This window comes from Macaca nemestrina, chromosome 10 (genome assembly GCF_043159975.1).
Source record: "Macaca nemestrina isolate mMacNem1 chromosome 10, mMacNem.hap1, whole genome shotgun sequence".
Taxonomy (NCBI): Eukaryota; Metazoa; Chordata; class Mammalia; order Primates; family Cercopithecidae; genus Macaca; species Macaca nemestrina.
In genome coordinates this window covers 11,844,172-11,859,590 of record NC_092134.1, presented here as the reverse complement: position 1 = coordinate 11,859,590, position 15,419 = coordinate 11,844,172, and the positions used below count along the sequence as shown (strand labels likewise).

Genomic DNA, 15,419 nt, shown 5'->3' with positions numbered 1-15,419 from the left:
GTGGCACAATCATAGCTCACTGCAGCCTCAAACTCCTGGGCTCAAGCAATCCTCCCACCTCAGCCTCCCAAGTGCTAGGGTTACAGGCATGAGCCACCGCACCTGGACTGAGTTTTCTGCCCTTGGCATGTCAGGCCTGTAGCTGCAGACCCTTCCTGATACCTACTACCTGGCCTCATGCACTGCCCTGTCTGTCTCAGGCTCACACAGCTGTGACTGGAAAGTAAAATATAACCGTGTCAGGATTTTCGAAACCACTGGAATCACATACCCCAAATTAGCATGGCTCCTTTCTGCAACTGCCACCTCAAGGAGTGAAAAACTGTCCCTGCAGCTGCCCAGCTCAAGTAAATCAGGAAACTGTTCCTTGAGGCTTGGGCCATGCTCTCTTTATACTCATTCCACCCCTCAGCTCAAACCCCCCAATGGCTTCCATCACCCTCAGAGTCAAAGCCAATTTTATTTTATTTTATTTTTTTATTTTTTTGAGACAGTCTCACTTCGTTGCCCAGGCTGGAATGCAGTGGCACCATCTTGGCTCACTGCAACCTCTGCCTCCCAGGTTCAAGTGATTCTCATGCCTCAGCCTCCTGAGTAGCTGTGATTACAGGTGAACACCCCCATGCCCAGCTAATTTTTGTATTTTTAGTAGAGACGGGGTTTCGCTATGCTGCCCAGGCTGGTCTCAAACTCCTGAGCTCAGGTAATCCACCCGCCTCGGACTCCCAAAGTGCTGGGATTACAGGGGTGAGCTACTGCGCCCGATCCAAGTTCTTTACAATGTTGTAAAATACCTTCTGCCACCTGGTCCCTACTGTTCTGTCCAAATGTCACGTTGGTGAGACATTCCTTGGGGAGCCACTGTATTTCTCCATCCCCCAACCCAAAACTCGAGGCCCCTCGTTTACGGTGTTGTCACTTTGGAAACCCATGCATCACACTCAGGTGCACTCCCCAAGCACAGTGGGTTTTGAATGTTGTCCCTGATGAACCTAGAGCAGGGTCTGACAAACTGTAACATTTGTTGAATGAACAAAGGCACGCCTCAGAAACAGCTCAAAGCCATTCTGACCTGGATCTGGGGTCCCAAGTGAGAGAATTATGCTAAGAATGCCATTCTGGGCCAGAATGACTTTTGACATATTGTGATTTCTGTTGTATCTCCCCAAACTTCATTTATTTGCCTACTATGTTTATAATCTGGCCATACCTATATGCCACATAAATTATTTATTTAATGTTTTTCTTTAAATTGACTCAGTTTTTAATTTTTTAGCCTTGTCCTAGATGATAATATCCATGAAATCATGAGTTTGGGGTGCTGGTGACAGTTTTTCCTATACAATGTTAAATTAAATCTAGAATTGTTTTTCTACCTTTTTTCTATGTACCACCTAGAACAGTGCCCACCATATAGGAGGTGGTCAATACATACATGCTTTGGGAGGCCAATGCAGGAGGATCTCTTGAGCCCAGGCATTTGAGGCCAGGCTGGACAACATAGGGAGACTTTGTCTCTACAAAAGTTTTTAAAATTAGCTGGGTATGGTGGCTCATGCCTGTAATCCTGCTGCTCAGGAGGCTGAGGTGGGAGGATCGCTTGAGCCTGGGAGATCAAGGCTGCAGTGAGCTGTGATCACACCACTGAACTGTAAGCCTGGGCAACAGAATGATACCCTGAGTCAAAAAAATAAATACATGCAAATGAATGAATAGGAGATACAGATAAAGTTCCAGCAAGAACTCCCTTCCACCTCCTGATCCCAACCAGGGGTATGGCCTCCGGTGGGGCCAGCTGGACCAGGAAAGCGAAAGCTGTCTTTGGTGGAAGGTGCCAGGGCACAGGCTGCCTCGAGAGGACCCCTGGGCATTGGCAGGTGTGGTGCCTGAGTGAGAGTGGCACAAGAAAAGGGCTTCCTTACCCATGTACAGATGGTCCTCGTTGGGGTCATCCAGGACCTTGGCACAGACACATGGAACAGGCAGGAGACCGACAGCGGGGGAGAAAAAGAGAACAGATATGAGCAGGGAGGAGGAGCATCCGCGTGGCTGCGTCTGCCAACAGGAGGGCTGCACCTGGCAGTGTGTTTCCCAGTTAAGATGGAGGGCATAGGGAAAACCCCCAGAGTGTAAGATCCTAATGGCTATTCGGAAAATAAATGCCTCTGTCTGATCCTCAAGGATATGAACACTCAGAAAGGAGGTTGCAAAAGGGAGGGGCCAAAATACCCCACCGGTAATATCTCATGCTTGAGTAAGAGTCCAACCCGTCTCTGGCCGGGCGCGGTGACTCATGCCTGAAATCCCAGCACTTTGGAAGGCCGAGGCGGGCGGATCACCTGAGGTCAGGAGTTCGATACCAGCCTGACCAACATGGAGAAACCTCATCTCTACTAAAAATACAAAATTAGCTGGGCGTGGTGGCACATGCCTGCAATCCAGCTACTCAGGAGGCTGAGGCAGGAGAATCGCTTGAACCCGGGAGGTGGAGGTTACAGTGAGCCGAGATTGCGCCATTACACTCCAGCCTGGGCAACAGAGCAAGACTCTGTCTCAAAAGAAAAAAAAAAAAAAAAAAAAAAACAGGAATCCAACCCATCTCCTAGGAGACAGCAGTGTTCAGGGTGAAAATTCAAATCCTAACTGGGCTCAAGTGACTCCATGAAGCCTCCCCATTGCCCCTACCCCCACAGGAAATGATGTCTCCCTGCTCAGAACAGCCATAGCACTTTCTCTCTCTCCAAAAGACAGGCAGCAGGCTACATTCACCTTGGTTTCCTCAGTGGCGTCCTGTACGGGGCACGGCATACAGAAAGTGCCCAGGGAACATCTGATGAATGAACCAACAGATGGGCTGGCAGAGTCTTGTTGGGTGAAAAGGCCAAATGCCATAGGGCAGCGGAGAGAAAAGACACCCTGCCAGGACCAGGGCCCTTCGCTAACCAAATGCCCTTGGGCTTCCTCGAAAACGGCCAACTCCAGCACCAGTGAGTCGAGATTGTGACACTCAGTGTGACCGGTGGTGATGGCCTGCAACTGCCATCTGTCTCCTTTGGGAAGAAACAAATGCAGCTTCCCTGGCTAGATTAGTCTCTTCCCCCATCACATCCGCTTTCTCCAGCCACCCAAGATCAATAAGACAACAGGTCCCAGGAAACGGAGGCACCCTCGGCAGAGCCTGGGCATGCAGGCTGAAGCCCTGAGCCATGCCCTGTGGGGAAGGCACACCCAGGACCTTGTCCACCTGGAGTTCTGCACCCGATGAGTCCCAGGCAAGGTGGTAGCTAGCCCTCACATCTCCTGAAGGCACTGTGTGCTGCCCCAAATGGAGGCTTCCAGCCCTTTCCACACGCAGCTCTCTGCCCTGCAATGCCTTTCCGTGACTTCTCATCCAGGGAACCACCACGGCCATCTCAAACATCACTTCCTCTAAGAGGCCTGTCCCAGCTTCTCCCAGTGAGCTGGCTGCTCTGCTCTGTACTCCCATGGCACTCTGAACATCCAGCACAGTGACAAATCCTTGCCATCTAGACCAGAGGTGCTCCAAACATGATCTGGAGACTTCTGCAGATCCCCAAGATGCTTTCAGGGAGTTTACAAGGTTCACTATTTTCACTTTAAAACGAAGACAATATTTGCCTTTTTGACTCTCATTCTCCACTAGTCTACAGGGTTTTCCAGAAACCTGATGATATGTGATGTCACAACACATTGAATGCAAAAGCAGATATGAGAATCCAAATGTCTCCTATCAAGCCAAACAGTAACCCAAAAAAAGGCAAAAATGAAAAACGAAGCCACTCTTCTACTTTTTATTTTTCATAAAAATGTATTACTTGGCCAGGTGTGGTGGCTCATGCCTATAATCCCAGCACTTTGGGAGGCCGAGGCACGCGGATCATGAGTTCTAGAGAAAGAGAGCATCCTGGCTAACATGGTGAAACCCCATCTCTACTAAAAATACAAAAAAATTAGCCAGGCGTGGTGGCACGCACCTGCAGTCCCAGCTACTTGGGAGGCTGATGCAGGAGAATAGCTTGAACCCAGGAGGCAGAGGTTGCAGTGAGCTGAGATTGTGCCACTGCACTCCAGCCTAGGCAACAGAGCAAGGCTCCATCTCAAAAAAAAATTTATTACTCCTGTTAACACATAATAAGCGTATTGTTCTCTTTTTGTTTCTTTTCTTTTTTAGAAACAGGGTCTCACTCTGTCTCCCAGGCTGGAGTGCAGTGGCGCAATCATGGCTCACTGCAGCCTCGAACTCCTGGGCTGGTGATTCTCTCACCTCGGCCTTCAGAATAGCTGGGACCAAAGGCGTGCACCACCACACCCGGCTAATTTTTTTAACTTTTTGTAGAGATGAGGTTTCGCCATGTTGCTCAGGCTGGTCTCAAACTGCTGGCCTCAGGCAATCCTCCCACCTCAGTCTCCCAAAGTGCTGGAATTATAGGCATGAGCCATCGTGCCCAGCCTGTTGTTTTTAAATAATTAATAGTTTAAATTTTCTCAGTTTTAAATTATAATGTGGTAGATATTACTAAATATAACTCATATACTTTTGAGTCTTCAAAAAAATTGTTTTATTTTTGAGACAGAGTTTCACTCTTGTCGTCCAGGCTGGGGTGCAGTGGCACGATCTCAGCTCGCTGCAACCTCTGCCTCCCAGGTTCAAGCAATTCTCCTGCCTCAGCCTCCCAAAATGGCTGGGATTACAGGCATCCGCCACCACACCCAGCTAATTTTTTTGTATTTTTAATTGCTGAGACCAAAAAGTATGAGAACTGCTGATCTAGAGCAGGGACTGGCAAACTATGGCATGTGGGCTGAATTCAGCCCTCTGCCTGGTTTGTTTGTTTGTTTGTTTTGTATTTTTAGCAGAGATGGGGTTTCACCATATTGGCCAGGCTGGTCTCAAACTCCTGATCTCAAGTGATCTGCCCACCTCGGCCTCCCAGAGTGCTGTGATTACAAGCATGAGCCACTGCGCCTGGACTTGTTTTTGTAAATAAAGTTTTACTGGAACACAGTCATGCCATGTGTTTCCATCATGTGTGTGGCTGCTTTTGCGCTACAACTACCCATATGTGTAAGTAGAAAGAGAACCAGCTTCAAAGAGACAGAAATGGGTGAAGGGATCCCTCTGAGCCTCAATTTGTCCGTAAAATGAGAGCAATAAATATCTGACACAAAAACAAAGCAGGCAAAAGACAGAAGGGAAAAAATAGTTAATGTGAGTAATAAATCGTCTTAGGGAGCAGTAAATACAACTCAGGCCTGCAGTGAGCGGTCTGGTGTGACTTGGCTCTCCCTGGAAACCAGCAGCGGGGTGTCTGGGTATTAGCAAAGCCAGGGCCTCCCGCCCTCCTCGGGGCCTCCACCCTTACCTCCACCAGCTTCACCACATTGGGGTGGTCCAGCTTCTTGAGGATGGCGATTTCCTGGTACACCTGCTCAATGGGGCCCCTGGGCTGGATGCAGCCTCCAGGAGCTGGCCGGGTGCCTCGGGGTGGGGGGCGGCCTGAAGGAAACAAAAGCAGACCCAGGGTCAGGGCAAAGAGACTTTCCTCCGCAGAGGGCAGCTGCAGGTGGAATGCCAAAAGGGGGAGGGTCTCCGCAGGGCTGGAGGGGCTGCTGCCACCAGGGGCTTTAACTAGCCCTCTCCTCCTCTGTCTCCTCTGCCGCTGGAAGTGAGTGAGGGCGGAGCCCTCGGCCGTCCTGTGAATTCCCTCCTTCCTGTCACATCCCCAGTCCATGCCCCAGTCCACAGTGAAAGGCAGGAGTGCTGAGGCAACTGCAGTCTAGCTCAGCAATCTCAACACCCAGGGTGCATCAATCACTTCCCCTCTCTGGGCTCAGTTTTTATAGTCCACAAAATGGACATAAACATTAACTCTTACTCCTTAACTCATAGCACAGATGGCCGGCTGGGCGCTGTGGCTCACGCCTGAAATCCCAGCACTTTGGAAGGCTGAGGTGGGGGGATGGCTTGAGCCCAGGAGTTCAAGACCAGCCTGGGCAACAAGGAGAAACCCCAACTCTACAAAAATCACAAAAAATTGGCCAGGTATGGTGGCACGTGCCTGTGGTTGCAGCTACTCAAGAGGCTGGGGTAGGAGGATCACCTGAGCCCAGGAAGGTCAAGCCTGTAGTGAGCTGTGATCATGCCACTGCACTCAGCCTGGGTGACAGACTGAGACCCTATCTAAAAAAAAAAAAAAAAAAAAAAAAAAAAAAAAAAAAAAAAACTGAAATAGCACAGACGTAAAATGAAGCCAGGGAGAAGAAAAGAAGCAAGCATCAGGAGAGAAAAACAAAAGGCTATACAGAAGGGAGAGGCACTCAGGCCAGTGCTTGATCCTGCAGTAAATAATAGGCAGTCACAAGGATGTACAGGCCCACAGTGAAAACCCTCACGATGGCACACATCCCATGTACGTAAGGCTCTAAGTGTGACTAACAGAATAGAACAGGGATGTGATCGGCCTTGGAAAAGGAAAGGCAAAAGTACAGGTGTCAGAGGGAGGATGTGAAAGGAGGAAAGCTGAGTTCAAAGGAAAAGAGAGGGCGTGGGGAGATGGCAGACACTCGCCATACAGCTGGAAAGAGGGGGAAGTGGTGGGTGTGTGTCCACAGAGGAGCGGACCATCAGGAGAGCGTTCCACTGCCTGCTGGGGAAAGGGAGGTGCTATGGTCAGGATGTTTGTGCTCCTCCAAAATTCCTATGTCAAAACCTAATCCCCATTGTGATGGTATTAGGCGACGGGACCTCTGGGAGGAGAGCAGGTCACGAGGGTAGAGCTCTCATGAATGAGATTAGTGCTGTTATAAAAGAGACCCCAGGCTGGGTGCAGTGGCTCAGGCCTGGAATCCCAGCACTCTGGGAGGCCGAGGCAGGTGGATCATGAGGTCAGGAGATCGAGACCATCCTGGCCAACGTGGTGAAACCCCGTCTCTACTAAAAATACAAAAATTATCCAGGCGTGGTGGTGCCCGCCTGTAGTCCCAGCTACTTGGGAGGCTGAGGCAGGAGAACCACTTGAACCCAGGAGGCAGAGGTTGCAGTGAGCCGAGATTGTGCCACTGCACTCCAGCCTGGTGACAGAGCGAGACTCCACGACTCCATCTCAAAACAAAACAAAACAAAAGACCCCAAAGAGCTGTCTAGCTCCTCTGCCATGTAAGGATGCAGTAAGGCACTACCTATGTCTGTTTGTTTTGAGACAGGGTCTGTCTACCAGGCTGGAGTGCAGTGGCACAATCAAGAATCACTGCAGCCTCAAACTCCCAGGCTCAAGTGATCCTCCTGCCTCAGCCTCCCGAGTAGCTAGGACTACAGGTGCACACCACCATGCCCAGCTAATTTTTAAATTTTTGGTAGAGACAGGGGTCTCACTACATTGCCCACACTGGTCTCAAACTCCTGGGCTCAAGCGATTTGCCAACCATGGCCTCCCAAAGTGCTGGCGTGAGCCACTGCACCCGGCCTGAGATGGTGCTATGAACCAGCCTCCAGAAGTGTGAGAAATAGGCCGGGCGCGGTGGCTCAAGCCTGTAATCCCAGCACTTTGGGAGGCTGAGACGGGCGGATCACGAGGTCAGGAGATCGAGACCATCCTGGCTAACACGGTGAAACCCTGTCTCTACTAAAAAATACAAAAAACTAGCCGGGCAAGGTGGCGGGCGCCCGTAGTCCCAGCTACTCAGGAGGCTGAGGCAGGAGAATGGTGTGAATCTGAGAGGAGGAGCTTGCAGTGAGCTGAGATCCGGCCACTGCACTCCAGCCTGGGTGACAGAGCAAGACTCTGTCTCAAAAAAAAAAAAAAGGAAGTGTGAGAAATAAATGTCTGTTGGTGAAGCCACCCAGTCTCTGGTACATTGTTACAGGACACCATTTGTTATTTGAAGACAGGAGGTAAGAAGGAGTGTTTAAGCGAGCGAAATCCTCTACCAGAAGAAGTCAGAAGCAGATGTCAAAAATTGATCATAGTGATGCAAGGATCATGGCCTGGCGCAGCGTTTGGACAAGGAGGATAAACCAGGGTCCTACTGTTAGGATGGGGTTTGTTTGTTATTTTTTTTTTTTTGAATTGGAGTCTCCCTCTGTCGCCTAGGCTGGAGTACAGTGGCGTGATCTCGGCTCAGTGTAACCTCTGTTTCCCAGGTTTAAGCAATTCTCTGCCTCAGCCTCCTGAGTAGCTGGGATTACAGGCGCCCACCATGCCCGGCTACTTTTTTGTATTTTTAGTAGAGACGGAGTTTCACCATCTTGACCAGGCTGGTCTTGAACTCCTGACTTCGTGATCCACCCGCCTCGGCCTCCCAAAGTGCTGGGATTACAGGCGTGAGCCACCACGCCCAGCTGTTTGTTCTTACCTAATTTCTCTTTTTGGCCCAAGCTGACATTTTGCCCAGCAATGCTGGCAGGGAGCTTATGTTGAAGCAGCCTCCGATACGCTCACCTGCAGGCCTATCATCTGACCACACACAGGAGCTACCGGCAACTAAAAGTGCTAAAAATCAAGGTTGCCTATAGGAGAAGGAAAGAGGTCAGCAAGAAACTGTTCTCCATGATGAGCCCTCCTGTGCTCTGGCCTTTTTTTTGGGGGGGCGGGGGGGTAGATATAATTCAAATATCTGGTATTTACATGTTTTTAATTTATCCTTTTTTTTTTTTTTTTTTTTTTTGAGAGATGGAGTCTCGCTCTGTCCCCCAGGCTGGAGAGTGCAGTGGCGCAGTCTCAGCTCACTCCAACCTCCACCTCCCAGGTTCCAGCGATTCTCCTGCCTCAGCCTCCCAAGTAGCCAGGGATTTACAAGTGCGTGCCACCACGCCCGGCTAATTTTTGTATTTTTTAGTAGACACAGGGTTTCACCATATTGGCCAGGATGATCTTGAACCCCTGACCTCGTGATCCACCCACCTCAGCCTCCCAAAGTGCTAGGATTACAGCCGTGAGCCACCGCGCCCAGCTAAATTTACCATTTTAAAATGTGTATTTTAGTGGTTTTTAGTGCACTGACAAGGTTGTGCAACTATCACCATTATCTATTACATAATTTTTTTTTTTTTTTTTTTTTTTGAGACGGAGTCTTGCTCTGTCACCCAGGCTGGAGTGCAGTGGCATGATCTCAGCTCGCTGCAACCTCCTCCTCCTGGGTTCATGCAATTCTCCTGCCTCAGCCTCCCGAGTAGCTGGGATTACAGGCACACACCACTACACTTGGCTAGTTTTTGTATTTTTAGTAGAGACAGGGCTTCACCATGTTGGGCCAGGTTGGTCTTGAATTCCTGACCTCAAGTGATCCACCCGCCTCGGCCTCCCAGAGTGCTAGGATTACAGGCGTGAGCCACCGTGCCTGGCCAACTGCAGAATATTTCAATGCCTCTGTAAATATCTCTATATATATCTGATATCTATCAGCATTCACCCCTCATTCCCCGTTTCCCAGAGCCCCTAGCAATCACAAATCTACTTTTGCTCCTATGGATTGGCCTATTCTGGGTATTTCACATAAATAGAATCACATAATTTGTGACCTTTTGCATTAGGCTTCTTTCACTTAGTGTAATGTCTTTAAGACCCCTCTGTGTTGGGGCATGAATTGGTACTTCATTACTTTTAAGGGCTGAATAATATTCCATTGGATGCATATATACTCTCTTCCTTCTCTGAGGCCGTGTGTGCTATTTCCACTTTTTAGTTATTTGACTAAACCTGCTATGAACATTCACATACAAGCTCCAGTGTGAACATGGATGTTCCATCCTCTTGGGTATATATAAGTGGGAGTGAAGTTACTGAGTCATATGGTAATCCCATGTTTAACTTTCTGAGGAATTGCCAGAGTGTTCTCCTCTATTGGATTTTTTGACTTGATACCTATATCACTTTAATAAATATTTTTATTTTATTATTTTTTGAGACAGAGTCTTGCTATGTCGCCCAGGCTGGAGTGCAGTGGCGCGATCCTGGCTCACTGCAAACTCCTCCTCCCAGGTTCAAGCAATTCTTGTGCCTCAGCCCCCCAAGTAGCTGGAACTACAGGCACACGCCACCATGCCCAATGCAATGGTTCCCATTCAGAAGGCTCCGCCCTGTCTTGCCTCAGCCCCTGTACCTAAGAACAAAGGCCCGCCAAACTCACGTGGAAAGCCGGCCTGCCGGATCAGCTTCTTTTTGGACAGCACCTTCATTGCCTGCAGGAAAAAAAGACCCCAGGTCCGGGTTAAAGCAGGGAGGAGAAGGGGAAGGAGGGCGAAGTGGGGGTTCGTCTACTCCAAGGCCGGCCCAAGCTCCTGGCCCCCGGCAGGTTCAGGACAACGGAGTGAGTCCCTCTTTACCAGAGGGGGTCAAGCGGCCACGGGTTGTAGGGAGGCTAGACTCCTGGGGTGCATGCCTCCAGCTCTGAGCTGTTCCTGAGGTTCACGGTCACCTCTCTCAGCTGGGAAACCACGAGCCTCGGGACTTGCTGCCATCGAATCAAAACACAAGTGAGCTGGAGCGATGGGCAAAGGAGGGGCAGGACTGGTTGTTTTACACATGGGGAAACTGAGGCTCAGCTGTTTTACACATGGGGAAATATCACTTGCCAAGGTCACATGGTTGGCACACGATAGAGTCAGGTTCGAACCTACGCTGGACTGACTCCAAAGCCACCCACGCAGGTATCTGTCTCACTGCTGCCTTGTTCTCAGTACTATGGAGGATGCAGAGATGACAGCTCAGAGGAAGGGCATAAAAGGCTTTTGCTGAATGGGTAACTCTTTCTGGGCCAATCCCCTCACCTCCCTGTTTTCCCATCTGTAAAATGGGCATACCACTTCCTTCCTGAGGCACAAAATAAACATGACCTAAGAATAAAATGGGACAACAGCTATGAAAACTTTCCAGGAAGCTGAGTGCTGGAAAGGAGGCTCTTCTGTGGATAAAGAGGGGGGCAGGGAGGAGAATGCGGATACTCACATAGTAGGTATTGTCATTTTCATTGTAGGCCAACTTGACGACACCATATGAGCCCTGGATAAAGGGAGATGCCCATGACATACTATCCAGAAGTTAAGATCTGCAAAATGAGAACCCTAATACAGACGTTGCAAACCGGCAGCCCATTGGTCAAATCTGTCCCGCAACTGTATTTTGTTGGAGCCTAGGTTTTTACAAAGTTTGGATTAGTTGCCAAGATTTAAAAATGGAAAGATCTAGGCTGGGCACGGTGGCTCATACCTACTTTGGGAGGCCGAGGCAGGCGGATCACTTGAGGTCAGGAGTTCGAGACCAGCCTGGCCAACATGGCAAAACCCCATCTCTACTAAAAATACAAAAATTAGCCAGGGCATGGTAGCAGGCACCTGTAATCCCAGCTACTTGGGAGGCTGAGGCATGAGAACCACTTAAACCTGGAAAGCAGAGGCTGCAGTGAGCTGAGATTGCAGCACAGCACTCCAGCCTGGGCGACATAGTGAAACTCAGTCTCAAAAAAAAAAACAGTAAAACAGTCTGATATAAAAATCTATATTCCTTGCCAGGCATGGTGGCTTACACCTGTAATCCCAGCACTTAGGGAGGCCGAGGTGGGCAGATCACTTGGGGTCAGGTTTGAGAACAGCCTGGGCAACATAGTGAAACCCCGTTTCTACAAAAATTACAAAAATTAGCCAGGTGTGGTGGTGCGCACCTGTAGTCCCAACTACTTGGGAGGCTGAGGTTGCAGTGAGCCGAGATTGCACCACTGCACTCCAGGCTTGGTGACAGAGCAAGATCCTGTATCAAAAAAAAAATCGAGATTCCTAGTTTCTTTTGAAAAAATGGAAAGATCTAGCTATATGTAGCCCTCATTTCCATATGTTGATGGTTTGCCACAGTCCTTACCACTCCCTACTACCTTAGAGCTGGCATGCCTCACTCCTTTATATTACTTACTTGTTTTCTATTGGCGTTCAGATATTTGACCATGGTAATGATACCTCCCCCCTAATTGGCTAAAACAAAAGCAAAACTAGATATCAGAGTACCTCGGGGTGAAACAAAACCCCAAATGTAATGGGGATGTAACTATCACCAAGGTGATATGGAATTTCTTTGGAAGCTTTCTGAGCTTCTGCAGAAACATGTTTAATTTTAAGATACAAGAAAACAAAACTAAACCAAAAACCTAGATCATGAATGACAAAACCCTTTCCACCAACCTCGCCTTCAAAGACTCCTCTCCTGCTCCCAGCTTTACCCCCTTCCCTCTACAGTATCTGAACGCCCCCAGTGAATGCAGAAAGCCAGCCCGGCTCCGGGGATATTTACCTTTCCAATTTCATCCTTCAGGGTATACTGATTCAGCTGCACACAGTCCTAGAGAGTAAGCAGAGACACGTGGAAAATGAATTTTAAGTTTGCAACTAGAGGCCAGGCGTGGTGCCTCACGCCTGTAAGCCCTTTGGGGGGCCAAAGCGGGAGGATCACTTGAGTTCAGGAGTTCCAGACCAGCCTGGCCAACATGGTGAAATCCCGTCTCTATAAATAATATAAAAATTAGCTAGGCATGGTGGTGGGCACCTGTAATCCCAGCTACTCAGGAGGCTGAGGCACGAGAATTGCTTGAGCCAGGGAGGCAGAGGTTGCAGTGAGCAGAGATTGTACCATTGCACTCCAGCCTGGGCAACAGAGTAAAACTGTATCTCAAAAAAAAAAAAAAAAAAAAAAAAGTTTGCAACTAGATACATTTCTCCAAATTAAACACACACAGGTAACCAGAACCCAAATCAAGAAAAAGAACATCCCCAGCTCCCAGAAGCCACTCCCACCACTGCCCTTCCCCAGGTGGCCACTCTCCTGACTTCTAACAGCACTGACTTTGCTTGTTGTACTTTGTCGAAATGTAAGCACACACTCTGGACTCTGGTAAAACCCATTTTTTTTAGAAGGTTGTTCCTAGTTTTAAAAAGTAAATCTTAAATCAAACAAGTAATCCTTGGCTACATTGTCCTGTAAAAACATAAAGTGGGCCGGGCGCGGTGGCTCAAGCCTGTAATCCCAGCACTTTGGGAGGCCGAGACGGGCGGATCACGAGGTCAGGAGATCGAGACCATCCTGGCCGACACGGTGAAACCCCGTCTCTACTAAAAAATACAGAAAACTAGCCGGGCGAGGTGGCGCGTGCCTGTAGTCCCAGCTACTCGGGAGGCTGAGGCAGGAGAATGGCGTGAACCCGGGAGGCGGAGCTTGCAGTGAGCTGAGATCCGGCCACTGCACTCCAGCCTGGGCGGCAGAGCGAGACTCCGTCTCAAAAAAAAAAAAAAAAAAAAAACAGGCCGGGCGCGGTGGCTCAAGCCTGTAATCCCAGCACTTTGGGAGGCCGAGACGGGCGGATCACTAGGTCAGGAGATCGAGACCATCCTGGCTAACACGGTGAAACCCCGTCTCTACTAAAAAATACAAAAAACTAGCCGGGCGAGGTGGCGGGCGCCTGTAGTCCCAGCTACTCAGGAGGCTGAGACAGGAGAATGGCCCGAACCCGGGAGGCAGAGCTTGCAGTGAGCTGAGATCCGGCCACTGCACTCCAGCCTGGGCGACAGAGCGAGACTCCGTCTCAAAAAAAAAAAAAACCATAAAGTGATACAAGAAGAGCAAGTCTGTGCAAGCTTGGGGTAGACAAGGGTTTCTTAGATAATACGAAAAAGGTACAGACAAAAGAAACAAATGATAAATTGAACTTCACCAAAATTAAAACTTTGGCTCTTTTTTTTTTTTTTTTTTGAGATGGAGTTTTGCTCTTGTTGCCCAGGCTAGAGTGCAGTGGTGCCATCTCGGCTTACCGCAACCTCCGCCTCCCAGGTTCAAGCAATTCTCCTGCCTCAGCTTCCCAAATAGCTGGGATTACAGGCACCCACCACCACACCCAGCTGATTTTTTTGTATTTTTAGTAGAGACGGGGTTTCTCCATGTTGGCCAGGCTGGTCTCTAACTCCTGACCTCAGGTGATCCTCCTGCCTTGGCCTCCCAAAGTGCTGGGATTACAGGCATGAGCTATTGCGCCTAGCCTGTTTTGTTTTTTGTAGAGATGGGTCTTGCTATGTTGCCCAGGCTGGTCTCAAACTCCTGGTCTCAAGTGATCCTCCCACCTCAGTCTCCCAAGTAGCTGGGATTACAGACATAAGCCATTGCACCAGGCCTTGGCAGTTTCTTAACAAACATCTACCATACCACAGGCCATTCTACCCTATGGAAGTGAGAATGTGTTTACAAAGACTTGCATATAAATATTAATAACAGCTTTAGTTGTAATAATAAAAAATTGGAAGCAATCCAAATGTCCTTCAGGTAAATGAATAAGCAAACTGTGGTACGTCCATACAATTGAAATTATTCAGCAGTAAAAAGGAACTACGGATATACGCCACAATATGGATAAATCTCAAAATCATGATGCCGTGAAAGAAGCTAAGCTAAAAAGGAGCCGTTGCTCATGGGTCCCGGTTCTGTCTCTGGTTCATGCTGTGAATTCTCCCTCCTCTCAACTCTCCAGGGCCCCATCTCCAATTATGAAAGTTTTTCCTGGCCTTCAAAATGTAGTCCCTATAGCCCCTTCAAAATCAGCCCCTTTGGCCGGGCACAGTGGCTCATTTCTGTAATCCCAGCACTTTGGGAGGCCAAGGCAGGTGGATCACTTGAGGTCAGGAGTTCAAGACCAGCCTGGCCAATATGGCAAAACCCCATCTCTACTTAAAAAAAAAAAAATACAAAAATTAACTAGGCGTGGTGGTGCACACCTGTAGTCCCAGCTACTCGTGAGGCTGAGGCAGGAGAATAGCTTGAACCCGGAAGGCGGAAGTTGCAGTGAGCCAAAATCGTGCAACTGCACTCCAGCCTGGGTGACAGAGCAACCCTCCATCTCAACAACAACAACAATTAAAAAGCCCCTTTAGAAAGGCATTCTGATGTTGGGCCTTCTTCCGATTAAATTCATTCATTCCTTCAACAAATATTTTTGGGCTCCTACAATGTGCCAGGTACTCTGCTAGGCTCTGGGGATGGGATGGGGTGTGGGGGTGGATGAAATGATCCTATGGAGCTTACGTTCTGGCTGGTTGGAGACAGGCAATAAACAACTAAACCAACACACAGATAATCAGATGCTGATGAATGTTATAAAGGAAAGCAAATAGGGCCATGGGGCAGAGAGAGGCTGGAGGATGCTTTAGGGAAGGTAGCCCGGGGAGCCTTTTGGAGGAGGTGATACTGGAGTTGAGACTTGGACATTAGATGGAATAGGCCTTACAAAGTTGGCATGGGGTGGTGGGGGAGGTGGTTCCAATCAGAAGGAACAGCGAGAATAAAGACCCCAGGCGGGCAAGAACTTGGATTCCAAGGAATGCGAAGGCAGGAACAGAGGGAGCTTAGGGAGCTGGCAGCAGATGGCAAGGAGGG

The 15,419-nt window shown here is 49.0% G+C and overlaps 1 protein-coding gene across 7 annotated transcripts in view; it reads right to left on the bottom strand.

Annotated features, from left to right (window-relative positions):
* Nucleotides 1-15,419, bottom strand: part of LOC105495499 (calcium/calmodulin dependent protein kinase kinase 2) — a 60,744-nt gene that overhangs the window by 21,470 nt on the left and 23,855 nt on the right. For all 7 annotated transcript variants that reach the window (XM_071070950.1, XM_071070953.1, XM_071070954.1 and 4 more), the window contains exons 3-7: nucleotides 12,297-12,344; nucleotides 10,965-11,018; nucleotides 10,147-10,198; nucleotides 5,385-5,518; nucleotides 1,923-1,959 (exon numbers count right to left, since the gene is read on the bottom strand). In XM_071070950.1, the coding sequence (XP_070927051.1) occupies nucleotides 1,923-1,959; nucleotides 5,385-5,518; nucleotides 10,147-10,198; nucleotides 10,965-11,018; nucleotides 12,297-12,344 (325 nt within the window). The remainder of the gene's footprint in view (nucleotides 1-1,922; nucleotides 1,960-5,384; nucleotides 5,519-10,146; nucleotides 10,199-10,964; nucleotides 11,019-12,296; nucleotides 12,345-15,419) is intronic.